The following is a 25,363-nucleotide window of genomic DNA, read 5'->3' on the forward strand; positions in this document are numbered from 1 at the left end:
CATTGAAGAAGGCGGGCAGAAATAAATATGGGGCCGGACTGTGGGAACACGGAAGTGGCATGGCCTCAGGTGCTGTGCTCGGAGATTCCAGATCCCGGCACCGCGAGCTTTCCTGCTGGTTCAGCCTCTCATAGGGACTGGACGGAGGAACTACCCTCAGCGCCCTGTTAGGACACCAAATCTCAAGAAGGTGCTTAAAAGGAGGAACGGACTGACTACGACAGGATTCTTCTGGATTTACCCCGGCGTGGTGGTGCGCGGCTGTCATTCCAGCCCTTGGGAGGCTGAATTCGAATCCAGCCTGAGCTACCAGCCAGCTGTCAGTAGAGAGCCGAGCTTCATAATAAGACCTAGTTTATTTTCTTAAAAGAAGAAATTTCTGGAATTTTTATTTCGGCTGATAGAAATCAATGACTGAAAAGCCACTCGGCAGATCCTCCCAGAGAAGCCGGGACTTAGTGTAGAACCCGCTCTAGTGGGGTCTTGTGTTTTTGCCATTAGACCAAAACCGCGGATGGAAAGGAACTCTCCGGGTGGTACAGGTCCCGTGCACGTGCCACTGGGGCATATTGTGGCCAATGAGAAGTGGCGCGGGTCCCAACTGGCTCAGGAGCTGCAAGGTTAGTGAGTGGCTGCCTTCTGTCATACTCCTTTCTTCCCATCACATTAAAGGGGAAGGAGGAACGCTGGGGATGATGATGTTCCTTCCTCCAGAGACTGAGGCAGGGATTGAGTTGGAGACCAACCTGAGCTACATTCAAGTTCGAGGCCAGCTAGGACTATGACAGCCTGTCCCTAAATAAATAAATAAAGCCGGGCAGTGGTGGCGCACGCCTTTAATCCCAGCACTCGGGAGGCAGAGGCAGGCGGATCTCTGGTAGTTCGAGGCCAGCCTGGTCTACAAGAGCTAGTTCCGGGAAAGGCACCAAAGCTACAGAGAAACCCTGTCTTGAAAAACCAAAATAAATAAACAAACAAACAAATAAATAAATACACTCACATGGTGGCCCAGACTCCTCCCTCTTCTGAGCTTTGGGGCACTAGACACGTAGATGTGCACAGACATAAATGCAAGTAAAATATACACATCATTTTTTTTTAATTAAAAAGAGGCCTTAGAGATGGCTCCATCCCCAGGTCCCCCATTGGGCTGCTCATTACTGCTTTTAATTCTGCTTCAGAGGATTTGATGCTCTCTTCTGGCCTCTCCGGGTACCTGCACACATGTGCACACATGTCTACACACACACACCACACACACACACCACACACATTTTTAAAAAAACACATTCTCACTGTAGCAACAGATAACTCCTTATTATCTGGAATTCCTAATCACTTTTCTTGTCTGTGTTTTAAGGAAAAGTTAAACTCACGTTTGAGGAGGGTCTGCCATTGGCAGATTTTTACCTGTCCAGCAGATCTTGCATCCTCTATGTCACTGAGGCGGATTTGGTGGCCGGACATGGCTACAGAAAGAGACTTGTTCGTGTTAGAAATGTAAGTACTGAATCCAAGGTGCCGAACTCCAACATCTCCCTGCATCTCCATCACCCCTCTCAACCTTCCCAAACCCTAAGGGATGAGTTTCTGAACTTTATTTATTTTTATTTATTTTTTATTTATTTATTAAAGATTTCTGCCTCCTCCCTGCCACTGCCTCCCATTTCCCCCCCCCTCCCCCACAAAGTCCCCCTCCCTCATCAGCCCAAAGAGCAATCAGGGTTCCCTGCCCTGTGGGAAGTCCAAGGACCACCCACCTCCAGAGTTTCTGAACTTTAAAAGGAGTGTGCTACCAAATCACTTGCTGTCTTTTCTCTTGAAGTCTGGGCATCTTCAAGGGATCGTAATAGTTGAAAAAACGCAGATAAGTGACCAGTACTTCTCAGCAGTCCAGAAGTTTACCGTGCTCGACCTTGGGATGGTGTTGCTCCCAGTGGCCAACCAGTTGGAAGCATCCTGCCTCATTATCCAGCTGGTAAGTACCGGGTTCTTCCTTTCCAACTTCCCGCCCAGGAGATTCTCCATTTGCCTCTGATCCTTACCAAAGCTGCCTTTATTATAGTGGGGTTGATTTCTCTAAATATTTTTTAAGATTTATTTTTATTTAATGTGCGTTAGTGTTTCTACCTGCATGTATGTCTGTGTGAGGGTGCCAGCTCTCCTAGAACTGAGTTGCGAGCTGCCATGTGGGTGCGGGGAATTGAACCCTGATCTTCTAGAAAAGTAACCAGTACTCTTAACTGCTGAACAATCTCTCCAGCCCGAAACATTTTTTTATTTTGTTTTTGTTTGTTTTTTCGAGACAGGGTTTCTCTGTTGTAGCCCTAGCTGTCCTGGAACTTGTGCTGTAGACCAGGTTGGCCTTGAACTCAGAGATCCGCCTGCCTCTGCCTCCAAAGTGCTGGGATTAAAGGTGTGCAGCACCTGGCCTTCTCAAAATAATTTTGAAGTCAGGTCTCTTGTAGCTGAGCTTACAGGCGTGTATCACCACACTGGGTTTTAGGCAGTGCTGGAGATTGAACCCAGGGCTTACCGCATGCAAGGCAAATACTGTGCCAACCAAGTGACACCTCTCTGATTTTGTGAAACCTTTGCACTGATGATAGTTACAAAGGGAACAAGTTGGGGCTCTGATTTTGGCCTCCAGGCTGCCCTGGTGCTATCATTATCCTGCAGTTGTACTAGAAACTGGCAGCTGGCAGCCCCTTTGTGTGTTTCTAGCATGCCATTGTTTAAGTATCACACTTTCTTGGTTTGTTCTTTGTTTTTGGGGTGTCCCCCTCCCCCATAGCACCTCCTGTAGCCCAGGCTGGCCTTGAGCTCCTGGTCCTCCTGGTTCTACTTCCCTATTCCTTTGAACCACAAATGTTTACCACCATTGTATATAGACTTACTGTATTTATTTCTTTTTTTAATATTTTCATTTTATTTGTGTTTTGTTTGCATGTATGTGTGAGGGTGTGAGATCTTGGAGTTACAGACAGTTGTTAGCTGCCACGTGGATGCTGGGAATTGAACCTGGGTCCTCTGGAAGAGCAGTCAGTGCTCTTAACCACTGAGCCATCTCTCCAACCCCGCATTTATTTCTTAAATAATCCTGAGCCAGGGGGGGTGGCTCAGTGGTTAGAACACTTGCTACACAAGCATGAGGACCTAAGTCTGACCTCTCCCAAACTCGTGTGAAAATGCTGGGCCTGACAACACACATGTAATCCTAGCCCTGGGGAGGTAGGCAGATGCCTGTGGCTTGCCGGCCAGCCAGCCTAGGCCCTGCTTCAAACCACAGGTGGATGGAGCCTGAAGAACAACACTCAAGGTTGACCTCTGGTCTTTGCATGCATGCAAATGTGCATGCCCTGCACGAATACACACACACAACAAAAGTAGATGTCGTTGGTGTCTTGATTGCTCTGCTCCTGAGTGTTCAGTCCCTCTGCTCATCACACTTTCCTGGGGAGCTTGTTTGCTCTTGGATACCAGGTCTCACGATGGAGCCCGGGTTGGCTTGCAGCTTCTCACGAAGTCCAGGCTGACTTCACACTTATGTGAGCTTCCTGTACTGGGAGTCTGGCATTATGCCATACCTGGCTCTCCTGGGGAACCTTTGCAAAAGTGTCAAGGGCTGGCCAGTTGTTTAGTGGGGCTCGCTCTGAAGTGAACCCCCTGAAGCTCATGTGTCCCATCCCTAGAGCGCATACGGTGAAAGAAGAGAGTCTGCTCCCACAAATTGTATTTGACCTCTGCATGCATGCGATGGCACATGCATGCCTCCCCCAATGTAAGAGAGCATTTCCCATCCACGACAAGCCCCAATAACAATTCACAAAAGTCAAACAAATAAATACATTAAGTAATAGAAATGATGTCGGGAGGCAGGTTCATGAGCAGGCCTATAGTCCAGCTTTGAGGCTAATCTGGGCTACACAGTAAGGCGGTCTCAAAAAAAAAAAGTGACAGGATTAGATTATATCTAACTCTGAGGTAGACCACTTGAGGCCAAGCTCAATTCCTGGCTGTGGGGGGAAATGTGATATACGCGGTTTACCTCTGACCAGGGTAGGGCCTGAGTATTTTTTGGTATGTGAGTTATTATGTTACTAAGGTTTATTTTTTAAAATCATGATTTGCATGCACTATATGTATATAGACACACATGGCATGGCATGTTTGTAGAGGTCAGAGGACAACCTCATGGGTCCACTCTCTCCTTCCACCTTTGCCTGGATTCCAGACGTGTGCAGCCTAGGGTTGGGAAGTAAATTGGAAATGCAGGCAGGCCATGGCGTCCTGACTTCTCTCTACCACCTCCAGTATTCTGCCTGTAGGAGAATGCTCACGTCAGTCTGGGTGTGAGTCTAACTGCCACTAGCTGAGGGGTCTGTTTCTCCTTTGAGAGCTTGTAGAAGTCCTAGCAGGGACACACTCTTGACTGAAGAATGTCGGCGACCTTTGTCCTCCAGTCAAATGTGCTTTGTTAGCAGAGTGGCAGGTGTCATAGTCAGATTGTCATCACACCCCTGGTACCTCCTAATTTGTTCTTTGACACAGGGTCTCACTGTGTAAGCCTGGCTAGCTTAGAACTCACAACATAGACCAGGCTGGTCCCAGATTCCCAGAGCTACGTCTGCCTTAGCCTCCCAGTGCTGAGATTGCAGGCACATACTACCTCATGTGACTCGGGTTTCTCTTTCGTTAGGCAAGCTGCTACAGCTCCTGTTTTAAACATGTCTCTGAATTATTTTTTTTTTACTTTTGTTTTTTTCATCTATTTAAATAATCTCACCAGTATCTAAGAATTTGTATTTCTGGCATGTGAAAACCCATAAGGTGAACTAAATGGAAAAGCTGTGTTAAGGGGGCTGAGGAAATGCACAGTCGGTATAGCAGCTGCCACAGATGTGAGGGCCATGTCCCTGAGAGTCCAGAACTCATGTGAAGAGCCAGTGGTCAGGAGACCCTGCCTCCGAAAATAAGGTAAAGAGCAATAGAGGAAGCCGCCCAGTGTCAGTGTCTGGCTCCCACACCCAGGCATGGACATGAGTATGGCCACACACACACACACACACACACACACACACACACACGCACGCACGCACGCACGCACGCACGCACGCACGCATACACACGCATAAACCACAGGCACACATTTCTTACAGAAACTATCTCCACCAGAGGGCGCCCATGTGCTTTTCTTTAATTTTCCCTTCCAGGTTCAGGAGCAAACCAGGGAGCCCAGCAGGAACCCTTTCCTCAGGAAGAAGAGGTGTACGCTCTCCTCCGAGCTGTCCCTTGTTCAGACGGTGCAGCAGATCCCAGGGGTGGGAAAAGTTAAGGCTCCTCTTCTGCTCCAGAAGTTTCCGACCATCCAGCAACTGAGTAACGCTTCCATCCAAGAACTCCAGGAGGTTGTCGGACATGCGGTAGCACAGCAAATCCACACCTTCTTCACCCAGCCGCGATGACAGCAGCCCCGCAGCTAACTTTTCCTCCTTTAGAAACTACAGCGTCTGGTTTCGTATTTAAAAAGGAAGAAAAATGTCCTCCTCTCAGTGGCAACAAGCGAAAGACAAAGCGAGGACCGATGGCGCTTGCCTGCCTTGTTGTTGGTCCAGGAGCGACCTTATGGGCCTCGGGTACCGTGGGTGGCACTACCCAATTCTGCTAAGATGAAAAGGATCCCGAGGGGATATCCAGAGAGAGCCAGAGTCACTGCAGCAGCAGCAGCAGCCAGCTCGAGCAGGTTTCTATGCGCACCTTCCCTTGCAGCTGCCATTGAGAGGTCCTGTGAGGTTCTAGATGCTGTGAGGACCGGGCACTGTGGGAGTGCCCGTGTTCCCATGTCAGGGTCACAGCTCAGGTCTTCTCCGCACACGGCAGGTACCTGTGTTCTGGAGTCCCTGCCAATGTAAACAAACGCCTCTCTTCCTTCATTCCTGCTTCCTCCCCTCTCAACACAATAAAAACATTTTGTGCCTTAGACGAATAACAGTTCAGAAGAAATAATCCAAACAAAAGCAAAGAAAAAAAAATTTTTTTTTTTTTGGTTTTTCAAGACAGGGTTTCTCTGTGGTTTTGGACCCTGTCCTGGAACTAGCTCTTGTAGACCAGGCTGGTCTCGAAATCACAGAGATCCGCCTGCCTCTGCCTCCCAAGTTCAGGGATTAAAGGCGTGCGCCACCACCACCACCGCCCGGCCTTTTGTTTTTTTGGCAAAGAAAAATATTAACTCAAACAATGAACGCGACTATTTATTTAAATATGTATACAAACAGCCCCAGGGACAGTGGAGACACTTTCCTAAAGGCATATGCTTTCTTAAGATATTGCACAATAGAAAAATAATTAAATCCTTGTGACTTCTCCAATTAAGATGCACAGGCTACGTCTTTAAGCACATCACTTAAACTATGTCGACCATGACTACAGAAAAGAGTCACAGCGTCATCCAACCTATAGCCCCAAAGTCAAGTTAGTAGGTAGATACAGCTTAAAAAGTCAGGCCGAGGTGTCGGCTTGAGCAAGCTTTCGTCTTCAACCTTGTAAACTGCAGAGCTACTTCTTAACCCAAGACTCTTCAAAGACAGCTACATACCTCCTACTTCAAATGAAAAGAGAAATGTTTTGAGTATCAAACAACATATTATCTACCCTGTAGACAGTATCTCCCAGCACCGCTGCTGTGTTAGCAACTGGTCAGCTGGATCCGGCCGGAGGGAAAGCTGATCCTGGAAAAAGCCAAGGCCAAAAAAAAAAAAGGCACTGGACTCTAGCTCTAGCTGGGAAATGACATTCAAATTGTGAAGGAATGACATAAAATGTTGCCATTTTCAGCTCATGAATTCCCAAGGAGTTAAAGCAGCCTGTTTTGTTTGTTTGAGACAGGGACTCTATGTAGCCCTGGTAGTCCTGGAACTCACAATGTAGTCCAGACTGACCTTGAACTCACAGAGATCTGCCAAGCAGCCTAGCTTCAGTAATCACCCCTAACCTGCCCCCGTTTAAGGGTCATTTGAACTTGAGGTTAAGAAATCACTATTACCTTCCAAATCTCGACACTCAAAAATATGCCAAGGTGGGTGGCTCCCATTCATTTCTTACAGTGCCTGAACTGTCATAACCCTGGCTGTCACGAAGAGCCACATCACCCGGGTGCTTCTGTGCCCAACTTTATAGAATAAATAACCGCAGCTCGGTGCGAAAATCCCCGCGCAGCTGGGTTTCCCTCCCATCTCTAGAGGCGTCTTCTCACGCTCATAAGCCCATCAAATGCAAGTTCCCACTCGGAGAAGATAGAGCTGGAGAACATTCCCATCGTGGCTTAGGTGTGAACTCGTTGGCCGCGGAGTGAACTATGGTGCCCACCCCCCACACTTCAGTACAGCGAGCTGTCGGTGTTGAGCAGGCTGAAGGGCGTGGGGAGTTTCTTCTTGGCTTGAGGCCTTGCCAGGCCAACCTCCGGGAGGCAAAGTGTGCTGACCGACTTCTGCCTGTTCTTACTGGTACCCCAACTCAGAAAGGAGAGCTTCTTTGAGATCTTCTTGGCTTTGTCAGTTTTCTCATCATCCATGGACAGGCAGATCATGGAGTACGTCTTCTGCATCCCCACAGAGTAAGTGGCACACTTATTATGCTGCCCGTGGGGAAGGAAGAAGAAGAAAAATGTTAGCTGTGACGAGACGGTTAGGAAGGATTGACAAGTCCGGGGTTCAAGCCACCCGGAACCCAGGCACTCGGGAGGTAGAAGCAGGGGGATTAGAAACCCAGGCTTGGCTACACAATGGGTTGGAGGCCAGCCTGAGTCACAGCGAAGGCCGGATGCCCTATCGCGAACCCACAAGTCTGAGGCTCACACTGTGCACTGAAAGCACCCTCTATGGAGTTAGGGGGATGGAAGGTTGATGAGATGGCTCAGTGGGTAAAGCCCAACAACCTGACTTCAGCCTCTGAACCTGGCTGAGGGAAAGGGAAAAGTTTCCTCAAGCTGTCCTGTGGCCTCCGCACGCATACTATGGTGTGCTCTTACAAATAAATAAGCATAAAAAAAAAATCAGGTTGATGTAAATCTAAAACTTGGGTGGCTGATGTTTTTATAGAATTAGGCTCTGAAAAGCTCAGACAGAGGGGCTTCAAGATGGTTCAGCAGGTAAAGGCACCCATGTGTGGAAGGAGAGAAATAACCGATGCCTGCAAGTTGTCCCCTGGCCTTCACTTTTGCTCTATGGAACACACACACACACACACACACACACACACACAAATAAACCGAACTTAATATGTAAGGCAAGGACAGAGGCCCTGTGGTGGGACACATTGTAACTGTTCCACTCCGGAAGCCAGGGGTGGGGGCAGGGGGGTGGGTCTGGAGTTTACAGTTTGATTTTTTTTTGTTTTTTGTTTTTTTTTTCCGAGACAGGGTTTCTCTGTAGCTTTGGAGCCTGTCCCGGAACTAGCTCTTGTACACCAGGCTGGCCTCAAACTCCCAGAGATCCGCCTGCCTCTGCCTCCCAAGTGCTGGGATTAAAGGCGTGAGCCACCACCGCCTGGCCAGTTTGATTTTTTTAATACTGGGGAAAATATAGGAAGGATATTTATGGTTAGTCCTCTTGTGTGCTGGTTAGTTTTTTCAACTTGACCCAGGATAAAGTCATTGGAAAAGAGGAAACTGAACTGAGAAAATACCTTTGTAAGATCGGGTTGTAGGGCATTTTCTTTTTTTTTTAAATTTATTTATTATACAGTGTTCTGCATGCCTGCAGGCCAGACAAGGGCACCAAATCTCATTACAGATGGTTGTGAGCCACTATGTGGGTGCTGGGAACTGAACTCATGATCTCTGGAAGAGTAGCCAGTGCTCTTAACCACTGAGCCATCTCTCCAGCCCTGTAAGGCATTTTCTTATTAGTGATTGGTGGGGAAGGGCCCATCCCATTCATGGGCTAGTAGTCCTGGGTTCTATAAGAAAGCAGGCTGAGCAAGCCAGGGGAACAAGCCATGTAAGCAGCACCCTCCATGGCCTCTGCATCAGCTCCTGCCTCCAGGTTCCTGCCCTGCTTAAGTTCCGTGCTGATGAACCATTCCATGATGATGAACTGTTGTATGGAACCATGAGTGAAATAAACCCTTTTCCGGGGCTGGAGAGATGGCTCAGCAGTTAAGAATACTGCCTGCTCTTCCAAAGGTCCTGAGTTCAATTCCCAGCAACCACATGGTGGCTCACAACATCTGTGATGAGATCTGGCGCCCTTTTCTGGCCTGCAGGCATACATGCAGGCAAAACACTATATACATAATAATAATCTTTTTTTTTTTTTTTTTTTTTTTTTTTTTTTTGGTTTTTAGAGATCCGCCTGCCTCTGCCTCCCGAGTGCTGGGATTAAAGGCGTGCGCCACCACCGCCCGGCCAATAATAATCTTAATAAATAATAAATGAATCTTAAAAACAAAAAACGCTTTCTTCCCCAAGTTGCTTTTGGTCATGGTGTTTCATCACAGCAATAGTGACCCTAACTAGTACACCTTAGACTCTGGTGATTTTAGGTCAAGATTCTCCCTTTTCTAGACTCCAGCGGGGCACACTCTGTCATTAAGGACAATGGAACTAAATCTTGGAGGCAGATTGCAGGGCTTTTAGTATTTCCCAACCTTTCCCTGCTCTGCAGCTGGCTGCCTTCTCCCAATCGTCAGTTCTCTTCCTTACTCCTTTGGCAGGATGTCAGCTCCAGTTAAATTCCACCTTGGCCTTCCTGCCTCCCCCACCACCCTCCTTCAAAAGCTGCAAACAGCCTGGGGATATTCCTCCCAACTGACTGAGTTCCCTGACCCCGTGTCTCTCGACCTCTGACCCCTGCACTCCCTGTCTTGCCCTGGTCCCACCAGCCCTCTGCTCCTAGCTGCCTGTTAGCACCCTCTCTGCGCACCTCTAACCTCTCAGTGAGCCTGGCACTCCCTCCCGCCTGCTGCCCGGATTCCACTCCTTCTCCTCCAGGTACCAGGCCACACCCTGCATTCCTGCCTCACAGACACCGGCTGGCTCTGCTATCCGAGTATGTCTGCGTGCACACCCCCTTCCCCCCCACATTCTTGGAGATGTGTCACTGACCCTCCCCCGCCTCCACCTTGCCAGGATCACTCAAGGGTCAGCTCCCGTCCAAGGTCCTCTCTTCCTTTCACAGGCCTCTTTTTCTGTCGCTCCTGCACAGCATGCCCCCTGCTACTGACCCTCCAAGCACTTTTGGACCTTGTCTGGGACTGTTAGGGCTTAATGGAGCACTTCCGAAAACACTGCCTGGTCAGACTCCTAAAACCTACTGCCCAAACCCTGAAAGCCCAGAGAGGGTATTAATCAGCTCAAGTCACACAGCTTGACAATCAGGGCCCGGCTCCAGCTCTTCTTTCCAAAGCATGGATTCCTTCCACTGTGTCTGTCAGTAGTTCCCAAACTGTGCTCTAGGGAGGAGCACGGATCCCACCAGTCACAACAAAGCAGGGCAGGTGGCTGATGTGGGCGGGCACAGCCCTTCATTTGTTCTCGCACTGGGAAGGAACCCAGGGCCTGCTAAGCAAGCGCTAGGTGACTGAGCCACAACCCAGTCCTCACCATTTGATTTTGAACAAAAGTCGTCATGAGCAGTGTTCAGAGGCCAAGAGATGGCTCAGTGGTTAAGAGCACCTGCGGCTCTCCCATGGGACCTGAGTTCAGTTCCCAGCCCCGTGTCAAAAGGCACACAGCTGTCTATAACTCCAGCTCCAAGGGACCCAACGCTCTGACACCTGTTGCAGGAAGGGTCGCTTGTTCATTCCCGGCGCCCAGAACCAAAATAATCACACAGAAACCATAGTATTTAAATCACTGTTTGGCCCATTAGCTCTAGCTTCTTATTGACTAATTCCTACATCTTAATTCAACCCATCTCCAGTAATCTGTGCGTCACCACGAGGTCGTGGCCTCTAGCAAAGTTTCAGCACTATCTCCTGTGGTGATAGTCTATCTCCTGTGGTGGCTCCATGGCTTCTTCTCCAACTCCACCCTCTTTTCTCCCAGCAGACAGCCTAGCTTTCCCCATCTAGTTCTGTTCTGCCCTTGCCATAGGCTCAGAGCAGTTTCTTTATTCATTAACCAATAAAAGCAACACAGAGACAGAAGGACCTCCCACACCAGGCACCTGAACTCACAAGCCACACGCAGACACACACCTACACATAATTAAGACTAATCAACCAAAACTCTTCTTTTAAAAGCAAACAGTGCTCAAGTGTCTTTATCTGAAGTCTCACTTAGCTACAAAGAACAACCATAACAGTGCTGGGCATCAATATCACACCCAGTATATAAACAAGTGGACCTCGTGCCTGCCATAGGGGCCTTGCCTACGCGAACTCACAGCGGCCTGTTAGGACCCCAAGGATACAAACACTCCCCCCCCACACACACACACTGTATTGAGCTTCAGAGCTATTCGTGGACTTGCCCAAGTTACCTGACTAATTAAAGCCAAACTCAAATTCAGCCAGGCTGTGTGTGTGTTGAATGATCGCTTCCATCCCCCACCCTACCCCCACCCCCGCTGAGACAGGGTTTCTCTGTGTAACAGTCATGACTGCCCTGGAACTCGCTCTGTAGACCAGGCTGGCCTCAGACTCACTGAGATCCGCCTCTCTCTGCCTCCCAAGTGCTGGGATTAAAGGCGTGCGCCACCATAGCCCAGCCAAACAACTGCTTTTACCACCATGTCTGGTTCCTTGACGCCTGGTTCAAAGGCAGGGCAGCAACAGAAATAAACAGAGCAAACTCCGTGGAGTCCAGATTCCTAGCAATGGTCAAGACCATGCATGGCTGCCTGTTTAAGCTCTTCTCAGACAAACTTCTGTTCCTGGGCGGGGTGTGTGTGTGTGTGTGTGTGTGTGTGTGTGTGTGTGTGTGTGTGATTGCCTGTTCAGAAACACCTTGAAGGCGATATCTGCTGATCATCCAAGATGTAAGGACAAATAGACCCACTCCTGCCGCCACGCCCTCCCTACCGTGACTGAACTGTGTCCCTTGAAGACACGAGTCACTATAAACCTCTCCCAAGTTTCTTACTTCAGTCATAGCAACATGAAGTTAATGAATACAACTGCCAAATGCTAGACATGAACATCTCGCATACACACACGCACGCACACGTGCACACACACACACGTGCACACGTAAAGTCTACACCACTTGGCCAGATACCCATGGCCTGCCTCTAGGCAGCAGTTCTTCTAAAACAAACACCAGAATACGTCAGCACCCTTCTGTAAAGACCGAATGGTTTCCAACCTCCGCCCCTGTAAACAAGCCCTCCGCTCCACTTCCTGTAGTCCCCTCTGGTCACAGTACACTTGTTTAAAGGTCTTACTGGTCTTCTCTCCCTCTAGAACACTCTTAGCTCCTGTTGGTGCTGTGCTCAGCACACCCTTATTTTCTTTCTTTTTAAAAATTTGTTGCTTAGGGGCTGGTGAGATGGCTCAGTGGTTAGGAGCACTGACTGGTCCTCCAGAGGACCAGAGTTCAATTCCCAGCACCCACATGGCAGCTCACAGCTGTCTGTAGCTCCAATTCAAGAGAATCTAACATCATTATACCAATGTGCATGAAATAAAGTTAAATAAAGTTTTAAAAAAAAATTTGTTTATGTGTACAAGTGTCTGCAATGTCCAAGACAGCCAGAAGAGGGCGCCAGATACAATTGTGCACTGCCATGTGGGTGTTGGAGACTGAATCCAGGTCCTCTGCAGGAACAGCAAGAGGTTTTAGCTGTTGAGCCATCCCTCCCTAGCACACTCTTCTTAAGTCTCTTCCATGGCTTTTTCCTTCTCTTCACTTACACGAGTTCAAGCTCTGTCAGCCTTGTTCCCATTGCTGGACACTGGACCACATTAATATTCTTTTCAAAATCACACCCAAGCTTTGCTTTCTTCGTGCAAGCCTCCCGGAGGTCCTTGGGTCAACCGGGGAGAGACCTGAGACCCTGGTAGCTTTGGCTTCCTCTTCTCTACCATGAGCCCTCCCTTCCACATTCTCCCACCATGATGCCGGCTACCTTACCACCTAACCAGAACAATGGGGCCACTAGATCTGGACTTTCAGCCTCCCAAGTTGTGAGCTGAATAAACCTCTTTCATAAGGAGTTTGCCTCAGGTCTTTTGTTATAGTAACGGAACACTGACTACCATAGACACAAGCTTAGGCTCAAAGTGCCGGGAATAAAGCTGTGATAATATGCAGAGTCTAGGGTACACTGTAAAGTGTGGCAAAGTGCAGAAGAGAACCTGATGCCTTAGTATACACCTCCTCCCTCTGGGTAAACAGTCAAAGGCCCTAACTTCACACCTGAGCTTACAGAAGCGGCAAACACTTCCCACGATCTCACGAGGAAATGACTGTCGAGGTCTCTAAGCCCTTCTGCATAACCCCACCATGTGTTTAATCCATCCATCCATCCATCCATCCATCCATCCCTCCATCCATCCCTCCATCCTTCCACCCGGCACAGGGTCTCACATTGTATCCCAGGCTGGCCTGAAACCTTGCTACCTCACCTGGATCCCAGGTCTCTACTGTGCTCCGTTCTAATTGAGCATTTTTAGCCCGTTACTTCAGTGATAAAAGTCAGTTTTCAAGTTCTCTGACCCAGGGCAAGCTCATGCCAGAATGATGAGCAGAGAGAACCGGGCATGGCCTCAGAGGTTCCTGCCATGTTGTGCAGGTGGGAGACAGGGGGCCTGACAACGCCAAGGCCAAACTCTCACTCACCTCCCCCCACCCATTCTTCACCACCAGGGGTGTCTGCGCTCACCATGGACGACGTGGAGTCCAGCAGGCTCACGACCTTCATCTCAACTTCCTCCCCCCCAAAGCTCTTCAACAACTTCATGACTTCACTGATGGTCAGCCACTTGCAATCCAGGCCTTGTATGGAAACAATGTAATCTCCTTCCTTGGCTCCTGCCAGCTAAAAAGAATTGCTTGGATGAATGTCAGGGATTCTCATTAAACCTAGATTCATGGTCTAAGTAGCCATTGGTGTAAGTCTGTCTTTTGATTGGGGGGGGGCGGTAATCCATATGCTAATTAGGTCCCCCAGCACCGAGCTACACCCCAGCCTGACATTTGCATAAAAGTTGACTACAAGAAGCAAAAATTCATTTGAGGGGTAGTGGTGGCAGGTACACCTTTCACTTACAGTCAAACCTTGGGCATGGCCAAACCCAAAACTCCATCCCACAGCTACTTGGGTCCAGGCCGCTGACTCTGACTCCTCCCCAACCCTCGTGGGCCCTCCCACTTACCGAAGCAGAACAGTGAGGATCCAGGAAGTGCACCTGGACTGGGGCGTTCCCTCGCAAGGTGAAACCTAAGTCCCCTTCCTCCACCTTGAAGTGGATGCCTCGAGGAGGCGTCCAGCGCTTGTTGGCCGAAAACACAGACAGGGGGCCCTTGGGAAGAGAGGGTCGTGCGGTGAAGGGCTTGGCGGTGGAAGTGCCACGTGACCCAGGCTGGTCTCGAACACATGGAGTCGAGGGTTGCCCCTGCCTTTGTTTCTCAATCAGCTCCAGCGTGTGCTGGTGCCATCATATAAGAACAGTATTTACACTGTCTCTAACGTATCCAGTATATTTAAAATGAAATGAACTTTTAGAAATTCATTCATAGTCTCTCTTACTCTACTAGGGTTCGAACCCAGGGCTTTGTGCATGCTAGGGGAGCGCATTGTGACTAAGCTATACCCCTATGCCTACTAATTGTCTTAATAAGACCAGGCATGGTGGTGCATGCCTTGAATACCGTCACTTGGGAGGCAGAAGCAGGTGGAACTCCGTGAGTTTGAGACCAGCCTGGTTTACAGAGTCAGTTTCTAGGACAGCAGGGCTACACAGAGAAACCTTGTCTCAAAACAAAATATAATAATAATAAATAATAATAAAATAAATAAATAAAGAGAAAAGTTACAAGGTTCAACGAAAGTCTTCAGGTAATTTACGAAATAAGTGGTTGACCTACCAGCTTCTGGAAGAAGTCTGTGACTGTCACCTTGGAGAACTGGGGGGAGGTTATTTCAACCTCCCGTTCGGTTTTTGCTAAAGAAGAAGATTATGGATTAGGGTAAGTAGATGTATCAGAGAAAGTAGTGCTTGAAAACTCAGATCTCAAGACCTCCCTCCAAAGACACGAACCATGTCTCCTTGGCTTAAACACTTCGCAGCATAGATGGAAAACCCCTCAGACCTGGCCTAGGTGACCATGCTTTTCCCTGGGGCACTTCCTATGGACCTTAAACCATTCGGGGCTGGGACAGAGAACCAGTGACAACTCCATCTTCTCTAACGCTGTGGCCCTTTAATACAGTTCCTCCTGTTGTGGTGATCCCAACTATAAAATTATGTCGTAGCTACTTCATGACTGCAATTTTGCTACTGTTATGAATCATTACGTAAAGATCTGTGTTTTCCGATGGTCTTAGGCAATCCCTGTACAAGGGTCATTTGACACCCACAAAGGGGTCTCGACCCACAGGTTGAGAACTGTTGTCAGAAAGCCTGATCACCGCCGGGCGGTGGTGGCGCACGCCTTTAATCCCAGCACTCGGGAGGCAGAGGCAGGCGGATCTCTGTGAGTTTGAGACCATCCTGGTCTACAGAGCTAGTTCCAGGACAGGCCCCAAAGCCACAGAGAAACCCTGTCTCAAAAAACCAAAAAAAAAAAAAAAAGAAGAAGAAGAAGAAAGCCTGATCACCAAGGCAGAGTCCCTCTAGTAACATAATGGCCCTGCTGGTTCTTAGGAACACTAACAGGATGCTGGGTTCCTGTGGGCTCCAGTCTGCTCTAGAGCATGGATTTTAGTGTCTAGCTCCTGGGCTGAGGGGAATACAGCACCAGAATGAAATCCATGACAGGCATTCCTATGTTCACCTCATATAAGGGCACCTGGGATAAAAACTGAATTTCCTCTTTGTCTGAATTTCAGTTGCATATGAGATCAAATCCAGGGCCTTATACAAACTAGGAACTGCACAGAACCAAGTCCCCAGCCCCTCCCTGGGGGATTCTAGGCAGGGGCTCTACCACTGAGTCACACCCCAGCCCCTCACTGGGGGATTCTAGGCAGGGGCTCTACCACTGAGCCACACCCCAGCCCCTCACTGGGGGATTCTAGGAAGGAGATCTACCACTGAGCCACACCTGCAGGAATCTAAAGCCCTAACCACTGAGCTACAGCCCCAGCTACTTCCTCATCTTCAGTGCACTATGGCGGCTGGCAGACGGCAAATGCTAAGACTGGTAGAGAAGAGCCCAGTATTCCAGCTTGACGAGGTCCTATCTCTACGGACGGAACTCTAGAGACCAAGATCAGAGTAACTAGAAATAGAGAGGGTGAGATACTATAATACATTTTTTTTAAAACTCTCATCCACAGTTCCTGGTTCATAACTCCCTCCCCCCAAGCAGGCTATAGAAACTAAAACTCCTGTCCTCCAGGGCAATCAGCAAAGCTCGAATCTGTCTGTCTAGGATCTGAGCACAGAGGCATTCTCTGACAGGCGCTGGTTTGTCTGGTTACTAGACCTCTCCATTCCAAAGGGACCTGCCCCCTTGCCCTGCAAGAGGAATGCTGCGAGGCTCCAGCACACCCAGCTTGAACTGGTTTTTCCTCTGCGTCCTCAAAGGGTCCTGACTCAACTGGGTTACCCTCCAATTTTTCATCTCTAATTTAAAAGAAATCCTAATCATCCCTCCCTGTAATGTGACCTTTTGAGTGAGGTCCTGCAGAGACATGACTGGCACTCCCCGGCAGGCAGAGCAATAACTGTCCAGGCCACCTCAACACTGCTGCGAGTGACATCTAGGACAGTTAGAAATGTTGGGGCCACAAAAGGGAGAGAGCGAGTCCAGGAGTAGAAACAGGTGCACTGGGCTGGAGAGATGGCTCAGTGGTTAAGAGCACTGCCTGCTCTTCCAAAGGTCCTGAGTTCAATTCCCAGCAACCACATGGTGGTTCACAACCACCTATAATGAGATCTGGTGCCCTCTTCTGGCCTGTATACTTAATAAATAAATAAATCTTAAAAAAAAAAAAAAGAAACAGGTGCACTTGTGGCTTCCAAGCTAGGGAGGTAGGTGGGAAAGAAGACAGCCAGCGTAGTCCTTGGCGGAAGCTGCAGGGCTGACCAAGAAGCCCCAGAGAGATCACTGAAGCCCAGAGCAGGCCTGGGACAGCATGAGGAGGGGTGTATCCAAAACAAATCAGAGAAAGCAGAGCTCAGGGAAAGGTTGGGAGTTTAGGCTGGTCAAGAAGACTCAGCAGAGGGATTAGCGAAGCCCATTCAGGAGCACAGAATTAAGACCAGGAGAGCCTGAACCACCACGCCAATGAAAGAAAGCACAGGAGAGGAGGCGGAGACTGAGAAGGGGTGGGGACTTAAAGGAGGTGGAGACTGAGAGGAGGCGGGGACTGAGAGGAGGTGGGGACAGAGGCTGAGGTGAGGAGGTGAAGGTGAGAAGGACAGGGTGGAAAGGCCAAGGTAAAAGCAGCACCTCCCACCTCCACCCTGGTAGAAACAAGGGTTTTACTATGTAGCCCAGGTGAAGGCTAACCTTGAATTTATAGCATCCTCCTGCCTCACCTTCTCAATACTAGAATTACAGTCACTATATCCAACAGGATTGGTACTAGGTCCCTCTTCAATTCAGTCCTGGAAGGCCAAATTGATACGGGCTTGTATATCTGTAGCCACAAGCCCCACGCCACAGGTGCCACACAGCCAGGTGGCGGTTCCCATCACTCACAAAGGACATCTGGCGCGTCAACCAAGTTCAGAAGATCGTCATCCTCTCGGTGCTGGTTGTACTTGAGCTGAGTGCGCTGGTGAGCAGTAGACAGCACATCCCGGAGCACTTGAATGTCACGCAGCTTCTTGCACAGGTTGGCCTCCCTTAGCGACTCCTCGTGGTAGCCAATGGCCCGGTGCAGATGTCCTTTACCTGCAGACAGAAACATCTCCTAAGCTACAGTACTGAAAACAGCCTGGTACTGGCATAAGAACAGACAGGAGGACCAACGGAACCTAATAGAAGACCCGGATATCAATCCACACATCTTCGAACACCTGATCTTTGATAAAGAAGCAAAAAAATATCAAATGGAAAAAAGAAAGCATATTTAACAAGTGGTGCTGGCATAATTGGATATCAACATGTAGAAAAATGAAAATAGACCCATATCTATCACCATGCACAAAACTCAAGTCCAAATGGATCAAAGACCTCAACATAGAGCCAGCCACACTGAACCTCATAGAAGAGAAAGTGGGAAGTATTCTTTTTTTTTTTTTTTTTTTGGTTTTTCGAGACAGGGTTTCTCTGTGGCTTTGGAGCCTGTCCTGGAACTAGCTCTGTAGACCAGGCTGGTCTCGAACTCACAGAGATCCGCCTGCCTCTGCCTCCCGAGTGCTGGGATTAAAGGCGTGTGCCACCATCGCCCGGCGTGGGAAGTATTCTTGAACGCATTGGCACAGGGAACCACTTCGTAAATATAACCCCAGCAGCATAGACACTGAGAGAAACAATTAATAAATGGGACCTCCTGAAACTGAAAAGCTTCTTTAAAGCAAAGGGCACGGTCAACAAGACAAAACGACAGCCTACAGAATGGGAAAAGATCTTCATTAACCCCACATCAGACAGAGGTCTGATTTCCAAAATATACAAAGAACTCAAGAAATTGGACACCAAAAGACCACATAATCCAATAAAAAAAATGGAGTACAGCCCTAAACAGAGAACTCTCAACAAAGGAATCTAAAATGGCTGAAAGACACTTAAATAAATGTTCAACAACCTTCCTCAAGACCCAGTAATACCACTTTTGGGCATATATCCAAAGGATGCTCAATTGTGCTCAACTATGTTCATAGCAGCTTTGTTTGTCATAGTCAGAACCTGGAAACAACCTAAATGCCCCTCAATCAAAGAATGGATAAGAAAAATGTGGTACATTTACACAATGGAGTACTACACAGCAGAAAAAAAATAAAGACAGCTTGAATTTTGCAGGAAAATAGATGGAGCTAGAAAACATTATTTTGAGTGAGGTAACCCAGACACAGAAAGACAATTATCACATGTACTCACTCATAGGTGTTTTTAAACATAAAACAAAGAAAGCCTACAAACCACAATCCCAGAGAACTTAGACAACAATGTGGACACTAAGAGAGACTTACATAGATCTAATCTACATGGGAAGTAGAAAGTAGAAAAAGACAAGATCTCCTGAGTGAATTGGGAGCATGAGGACCTTGGGGGAGGATTGAAGGGGAGAGGGGAGAGGCAGGGAGGGGAGCAGAGAAAAATGTAGAGCTCAATAAATATCAATAAAAAAAGAAACATCTCCTAGACCAAGAAAGGCATTTCTGAGTGACTTTAAAAAGGAAAAAAAATTCCTGTTTTGTGCGTGTACACACGTGTATTTGATGATGTCACTTTTTTTTAATATTTATTTATTATGTATACAATATTCTGTCTGTGTATGCCTGCAGGCCAGAAGAGGGCACCAGACTTCATTACAGATGGTTGTGAGTCACCATGTGGTTGCTGGGAATTGAACTCAGAACCTTTGGAAGAGCAGGCAATGCTCTTAACCTCTGAGCCATCTCTCCAGCCCGATGATGTCACTTTTTAAAGATTTATTTATTATGTATACAGTGTTCTATCTGCGTGTATGTCTGTCCGCCAGAAGAGGGCACCAGATCTCACTATAGATGGTTGTGAGCAACCATGTGGTTGCTGGGAATTCAACTCAGGACATCTGGAAGAGCAGCCAGTGCTCTTAATCTCTGAGCCATCTCTCCAGCCCCCGAAGTAACTTTTCTTTTTAACTTTTTTTTCATTTTTAATTTTTTTGGTGCATGTGGGCAGGGGTAGTGGATGGTTCTCAAATATCCCAGGCTAGCCTCAAACTGACCACGGTAGTCAATGTTGACCTTGAACTTCTGATCCTCCCGCCTCCACCTCCCTCTCTAGTCCTGGGATCATAGGCATGTCCTCCCACACCTGTCTGGTCCTCAGGATTCAACCCAGGGATGCAGGCTGGGCAGGTAGGCAGGGTCTACCAAGTAGACAGCTAGGTTTACTATGGAGCATAGCTCTGAAGTAAAACACCAGCCATGGCGATGCCTGGGAGGAGGGTGCCACTAAGAAAAGAAACAGGTGCAACCGCCCTGGGGCAGGAACGTAACCTGGTCTTCTAGGAAAGGAGGTTATGATGGAGGGAGGAAGGGAGGAAGGGCAGAGTGAGTCAGAGCAAGGGCCAGCTCACTCCTGACCTTACAAGTGCCTGAAGGGACACATCAGGGTGTGAGCAGAGAATTAAGGTGGCCAGGGTCTGTGGGAACAGGGAAATGGGAGTGCAGCTGTGATAATGGGGGTCCTACCAGGCCTATCTCACAGAGCTGTGTGGGATTCAACAGAGTCAGCATGAGTTAGGTAAGCTCTGTTGACGTGACTTCAGCCAGGGTGGCGGGATAAGAGGAGGTGAGACCTCAGCCATGTTTTCTAGGTAAAGTTCGTATAATTTGCTGACCAAATGTGGAGAGAGGCAGGCAGGAATGCCAGGCATGGCCAAGATACCCCAGAGGCAGAATATCACCAAAATGGGGAGACGTTCATGCTGACGACCAAACCAGGATACCCCATTTCCAGCCCTCACTTGCCATTGGTGAAGCATCAAAAACAATGGGAACCAGTGCATTCCAGCACTTGGGTGTGGGATAATCCTCCTGCACACTGCAAAATATGTATTCCTCTCATTGGTTAACAATAAAGCTGAATTGGCCCATAGCCAGGCAGAATAAGGCTAGGCAGGAAAGCCAAAGGGTGGAGTCTGAGGAGATGCAAGCCAGCTGCTGGGGAAACAAGATGTCCTAGAGGACAGGTGAAGCCATGAAGCCACGTGGCAAAATGAAGATGAATAGAACTGGGTTGATTTAAGTTGTCAGAGCTAGTTAATAATAAGCCTGAGCTATAGGTCAAGCATTCTGTAATTAATAGAAGCTTTTGTGTGATTATTTGGGACCAGAAAGTCAGGACAAAAGAAAAGCTCCACCTCTGTTTACACTTGGGAAGCTGAGGCAAGAGGGTAGCAAGTTCAAGGTTGGCCTGGGCTACAGAGCTGGGCATTTTACCAAGAACTTGTTCCCAAAAGAAAAATATAAAAAAAGGCAGGGGTGTAGCTTAGTGATAATGTATTTGCCCAGCAATCATGAGGCCCTTTATTCAATTCCCAATTCTGATAAAGGAGAAAGGGGAGAGGAGGAGCGGGGGAGAGGGAAGGAGAAGGGATGGGGGGAAGGGACGGAAGGGCTGGGAGGGACGGGAGGGGAAGGGACAGGGACGGGAAGGGATAAGAGGAGAGGGGACCGGAGGGAAAGGGTAGGGGAGCAACAACAGAGCCATCCGCAAACAGCTACAATGTTAGGAGATAGTCAAAAGCCTGGCTGTGGTTGGAAGCTTGGGCACTCAAGGAGCTGTGAGGACATAGCTCTGGAAAGCCCTCTGTGATGAGGGCAGGCCCACGCAATGTCTCAGTGCAGGGTGGTCCCCTTTCCCAAGCCCTCCCTCGGAGCCCCGTTGGGGGCTGTGCAGCTAGCAGAGCCCAGTCCCAGGACAGGAGCACGCACCTAGTTGCATGCGCTGCCCGTAATTCTTCAGCGTGGCCAGAGGCGCCATCCCTTCCGGCATGTGGTCGTAGAGCTGGGATAGGCACTTTTCCTGGTGGTCTACGTCCACGCCTGGCTTCACTGCAAAGACAGCCACAGGTTATATCTCTCTGGAGACAGTGCCCTAGACCCCAGTTCTGCTTGAACAATGCCACCAAACTCCTTTTGGCTCCAAGGTATAACCCAGGCTGCGAGGCCTTAAGCCTTTGCTCCCAAGGGGACAGCCACACACTAGAGGTTCGGGATTTGACCCTGAATCCAACTCTTTACCTACTCCTCCAAGTTGATCATTATATGGAGTCTTCTTGCACAGTTGTGACCCTGTGGCTGTCCCCTCTGCATTCCTCCCAGGGGCTGCCATACCCCGGTAAGTCTCCTTCCTTCCTTTGTCTTCCCTGGAAGAGGTCTTTCTTGTTAATTTGGGAGATAGGGTCTCTAGTAGCTCAGGCTGGCCCAGCACTTACTATGTAGCTGAGGATAACCTTAAACTCCTGACGCTCTCGTCTCCACCTTCCAAGTGTGAGAGTTATAGGTGCGTACTACCACGCCCAGCTTTCTCAGTGGTATAGATTGAACCCGGGGCTTCCTGCATACCAGGCAAGCAGCCTGAGGACTAAGCTGCGTGCCCAACCGTGTGATAGGTAGTGCTAACTGTGTGCAAGCAGTGAGCGGGATGGAAATATTCTCCAGTCCCATAACTTGTAAAACCATCTGGATGAAGGAAGGAATAGTGTGGTGGCTCATGCACAGTGCTGAGGGGCTGAGGCAGAAACCGTGAGCCTGAAGCCAGCCTGCATATATGGCGGAATCTTATTCAAACAGAACACTCACAGTGAGCACAGCACCAATCCTTTTCAAACTGGGCTGCAGAAACCTGGACACAGGGTTTCTCTGTGTAGCCCTGGCTGTCCTGGAACTCTGTAGACCAGGCTGACCTCACACTCACAGTGATCCATCTGTCTCTGCCTCTGGAATGCTGGGATTTAAGGCACATATCACCATGCCCAATCTTTTTATTTAAAATTTTATTTATTTTTTTTTTTTTTGGTTTTTCGAGACAGGGTTTCTCTGTGGCTTTGGAGCCTGTCCTGGAACTAGCTCTGTAGACCAGGCTGGTCTCGAACTCACAGAGATCCGCCTGCCTCTGCCTCCCGAGTGCTGGGATTAAAGGCGTGCGCCACCATCGCCCGGCTATTTAGAATTTTAATCACATTTTTTTTTCTTTTTTTGGTTTTTCGAGACAGGGTTTCTCTGTGATTTTGGAGCCTGTCCTGGAACTAGCTCTTGTAGACCAGGCTGGTCTCGAACTCACAGAGATCCGCCTGCCTCTGCCTCCCAAGTGCTGGGATTAAAGGCGTGCGCCACCACCACCCGGCTTTCACAATTTTTTTTTTTGCCACGAATTTTGATTCATTTAAAATACCACCCATCAGCCAAAATGCTAGCAGCACACACAAATTCATTCATTAAAATAAAAAAATATATCACCTTTGCTAGACACAGTGGCAAATGCCTGTAAGCCTAGCACTTAAGAGCAAGACAGAAAGAAAAGGAGTTTAAGGCCAGCTTGGGCTACTTGGCATCCTTTTCAATAAAACACAGCAAAATTACTATCTGAGGATGTGTGCGCTGGCACACACCTATAATCTTAGCATTCGAAAGGCTAATGCAGGAGGATCTTGAGTTCAAGACCAGCCTCGGCTACATAGGGAGACCTCCTTCTCTAAGTAGATATACAATAATTAAATGAATTAAAATAAACACTACCGAGTAAGGCACTGCATTTCATCCCCAAAACTTCCAAAATTAAAAATAAACTGGGTGGTGGTGACACACGCCTTTAATCCCAGCACTCAGGAGGCAGAGGCAGGTGGATCGCTGTGAGTTGAGGAGAGCCTGGTTTACAGAGTGAGTTCCAGGATGGCCAAGGATGTTACACAGAGAAATGCTGTCTTGAAATAATAATAAAATATAAAAATAAAAAAATAATTCGGACTGCAGAGTGGCTCAGTGGTTAAGAGTGCATATTGGTCTTGCAGAGGACCCTACTATAGTTCCAGCATTCACATCAAGCAGCTTGCAACTCCCTGTTATCTCCAGCTCTGGGGCAGCTAGCCCCCTCTTCTAGCCACTATGAGCACTGCACTCTCTCTCTCTCTCTCTCTCTCTCACACACACACACACACACACACAATCCCACATACATCCTCACAGATAGATGGTGGTGTGAATGAAAATGGCCCACATATGCTCATATATTTGCAGGGTTAGTCCCCAGATGATGAACTGTTTGTAAAGGATTAGCAGGTGTAGCCTTGATGGAGGATGTGTGTCACTGGGTGTGGGGTTTGAGGTTTCAAAAGTCCACTTAGGTCAGTGTATCTTTTCCACCTGGTGCCCTGTGGCCGGCCTAAATCCAAGACAGGAAGGCAGTTCCCTCTCAGCTCAGCACGCCCCAAAGGGAGCAAGCCCACAGCCCCGAGCCCAAGCCTTACACTGGTGATCGATGAGGAGAGTGGCGGCAAAGTAGTGAGCTAGGGCCCCATAGTGGTGGACCTTCACGTAGGCCACACTGGCCCACGAATACGGGATGTTCTCTTTCACTGGTTCCTGGCTCATGGCTGCATGCAGCTGCCGGTAGACCTCTGCCACCTGAAACAGAAGGGATGTGGGCAAGGAAAGCCTGGTACGGGGCCCCTCCCAAGTCCGGCTGCAGAGAAAGAGTCCTTTCTTTTAAGCCGAATCAATCCCCCGCTGGAGAATGCTCCAGAATGCAGGCAGAAAGCCAAGCAAGTCCACCTGCTGTCAGCCTCGGTATTAACAGAGGATCAGGCAACTGTCATTAGGCCGCTTTGTCGGCTAAGTCGCAGATGGGCACGATGAGCCGTATCTGAAACACCAGTACCTGCCAAGCAAATGCAGGCCAGCCACCTTGGCACATCGCTTAGGTTGTGGATGACAAACCCCACCCCCCACCTCCGCACTGCTCCTAGCCACCCACCCGTACCAGCAGATCCTGCCCACCCAAAAGTCACAGGAACTCAGAAGCCTTTACCTTGGCAGCCTCCTGAGCCACCTTTACGAGCATGAAGAACTCATTCTGGATCCCTGGAAGGCAGACTTTCTCAAACACGCTTTCTTGGGCTTGGGCGAGCATCATTTTGACCAGGACAGTGAGCATGGCGGGGCTCATGTCGTAACTTGGAGTGTGAGTGAATGTCTCCTTCAGGTAGTTTAAAACCCCTAGAATCAGAATTTGTTGCTCTTTAGTAGGAAATCACACTGGTTTTATCATGCTAATGTAGAGAGAGAAAAAAGGAAATACAACTGGATTGGGGGGGGTCGCTCATCAATGAGTGTTTGCATGGCACCCCGGGTGCCTGAGCACAAGTCACTAACAATGCAAAGAAAAATTATCTATCTAACATCTACCTAATGTGTATATACAACTTATATACATGTTTCTATTATATATGCACACATATACACAGGTATACATGGCAGGCACCTATAATTTATATATACATATAAAGGTGGTACAACCTATTATCCTAAAGCATCTTGAAAAATATATATTTTGCCAGGTGCGTGGTACACACCTTTAATCCTAGCGCTAGGGAAG

The 25,363-nt window shown here is 48.5% G+C and overlaps 2 protein-coding genes across 2 annotated transcripts in view; one reads left to right on the forward strand and one right to left on the reverse strand.

The window, feature by feature from the left end:
* Window positions 1–20: 20 nt before the first annotated feature.
* Window positions 21–6,206, forward strand: Faap24 (FA core complex associated protein 24). The gene is made up of 4 exons (XM_075984435.1): window positions 21–620; window positions 1,361–1,500; window positions 1,826–1,978; window positions 5,214–6,206. The coding sequence occupies exons 1-4, from the start codon at window positions 515–517 to the stop codon at window positions 5,463–5,465; spliced, it is 651 nt and encodes a 216-aa protein (XP_075840550.1). The 5' UTR covers window positions 21–514; the 3' UTR covers window positions 5,466–6,206.
* The window catches only part of Rhpn2 (rhophilin Rho GTPase binding protein 2), a 60,004-nt gene continuing 40,840 nt past the window's right edge, over window positions 6,200–25,363 (reverse strand). The window contains exons 8-15 of the mRNA XM_075984424.1: window positions 24,797–24,984; window positions 24,237–24,393; window positions 21,703–21,822; window positions 17,813–18,007; window positions 15,029–15,105; window positions 14,317–14,463; window positions 13,824–13,979; window positions 6,200–7,633 (exon numbers count right to left, since the gene is read on the reverse strand). Of these exons, the coding sequence (XP_075840539.1) occupies window positions 7,376–7,633; window positions 13,824–13,979; window positions 14,317–14,463; window positions 15,029–15,105; window positions 17,813–18,007; window positions 21,703–21,822; window positions 24,237–24,393; window positions 24,797–24,984 (1,298 nt within the window). The 3' untranslated portion in view covers window positions 6,200–7,375. The remainder of the gene's footprint in view (window positions 7,634–13,823; window positions 13,980–14,316; window positions 14,464–15,028; window positions 15,106–17,812; window positions 18,008–21,702; window positions 21,823–24,236; window positions 24,394–24,796; window positions 24,985–25,363) is intronic.

The sequence above is a fragment of the Microtus pennsylvanicus genome, chromosome 1 (genome assembly GCF_037038515.1).
Source record: "Microtus pennsylvanicus isolate mMicPen1 chromosome 1, mMicPen1.hap1, whole genome shotgun sequence".
Lineage (NCBI taxonomy): Eukaryota > Metazoa > Chordata > Mammalia > Rodentia > Cricetidae > Microtus > Microtus pennsylvanicus.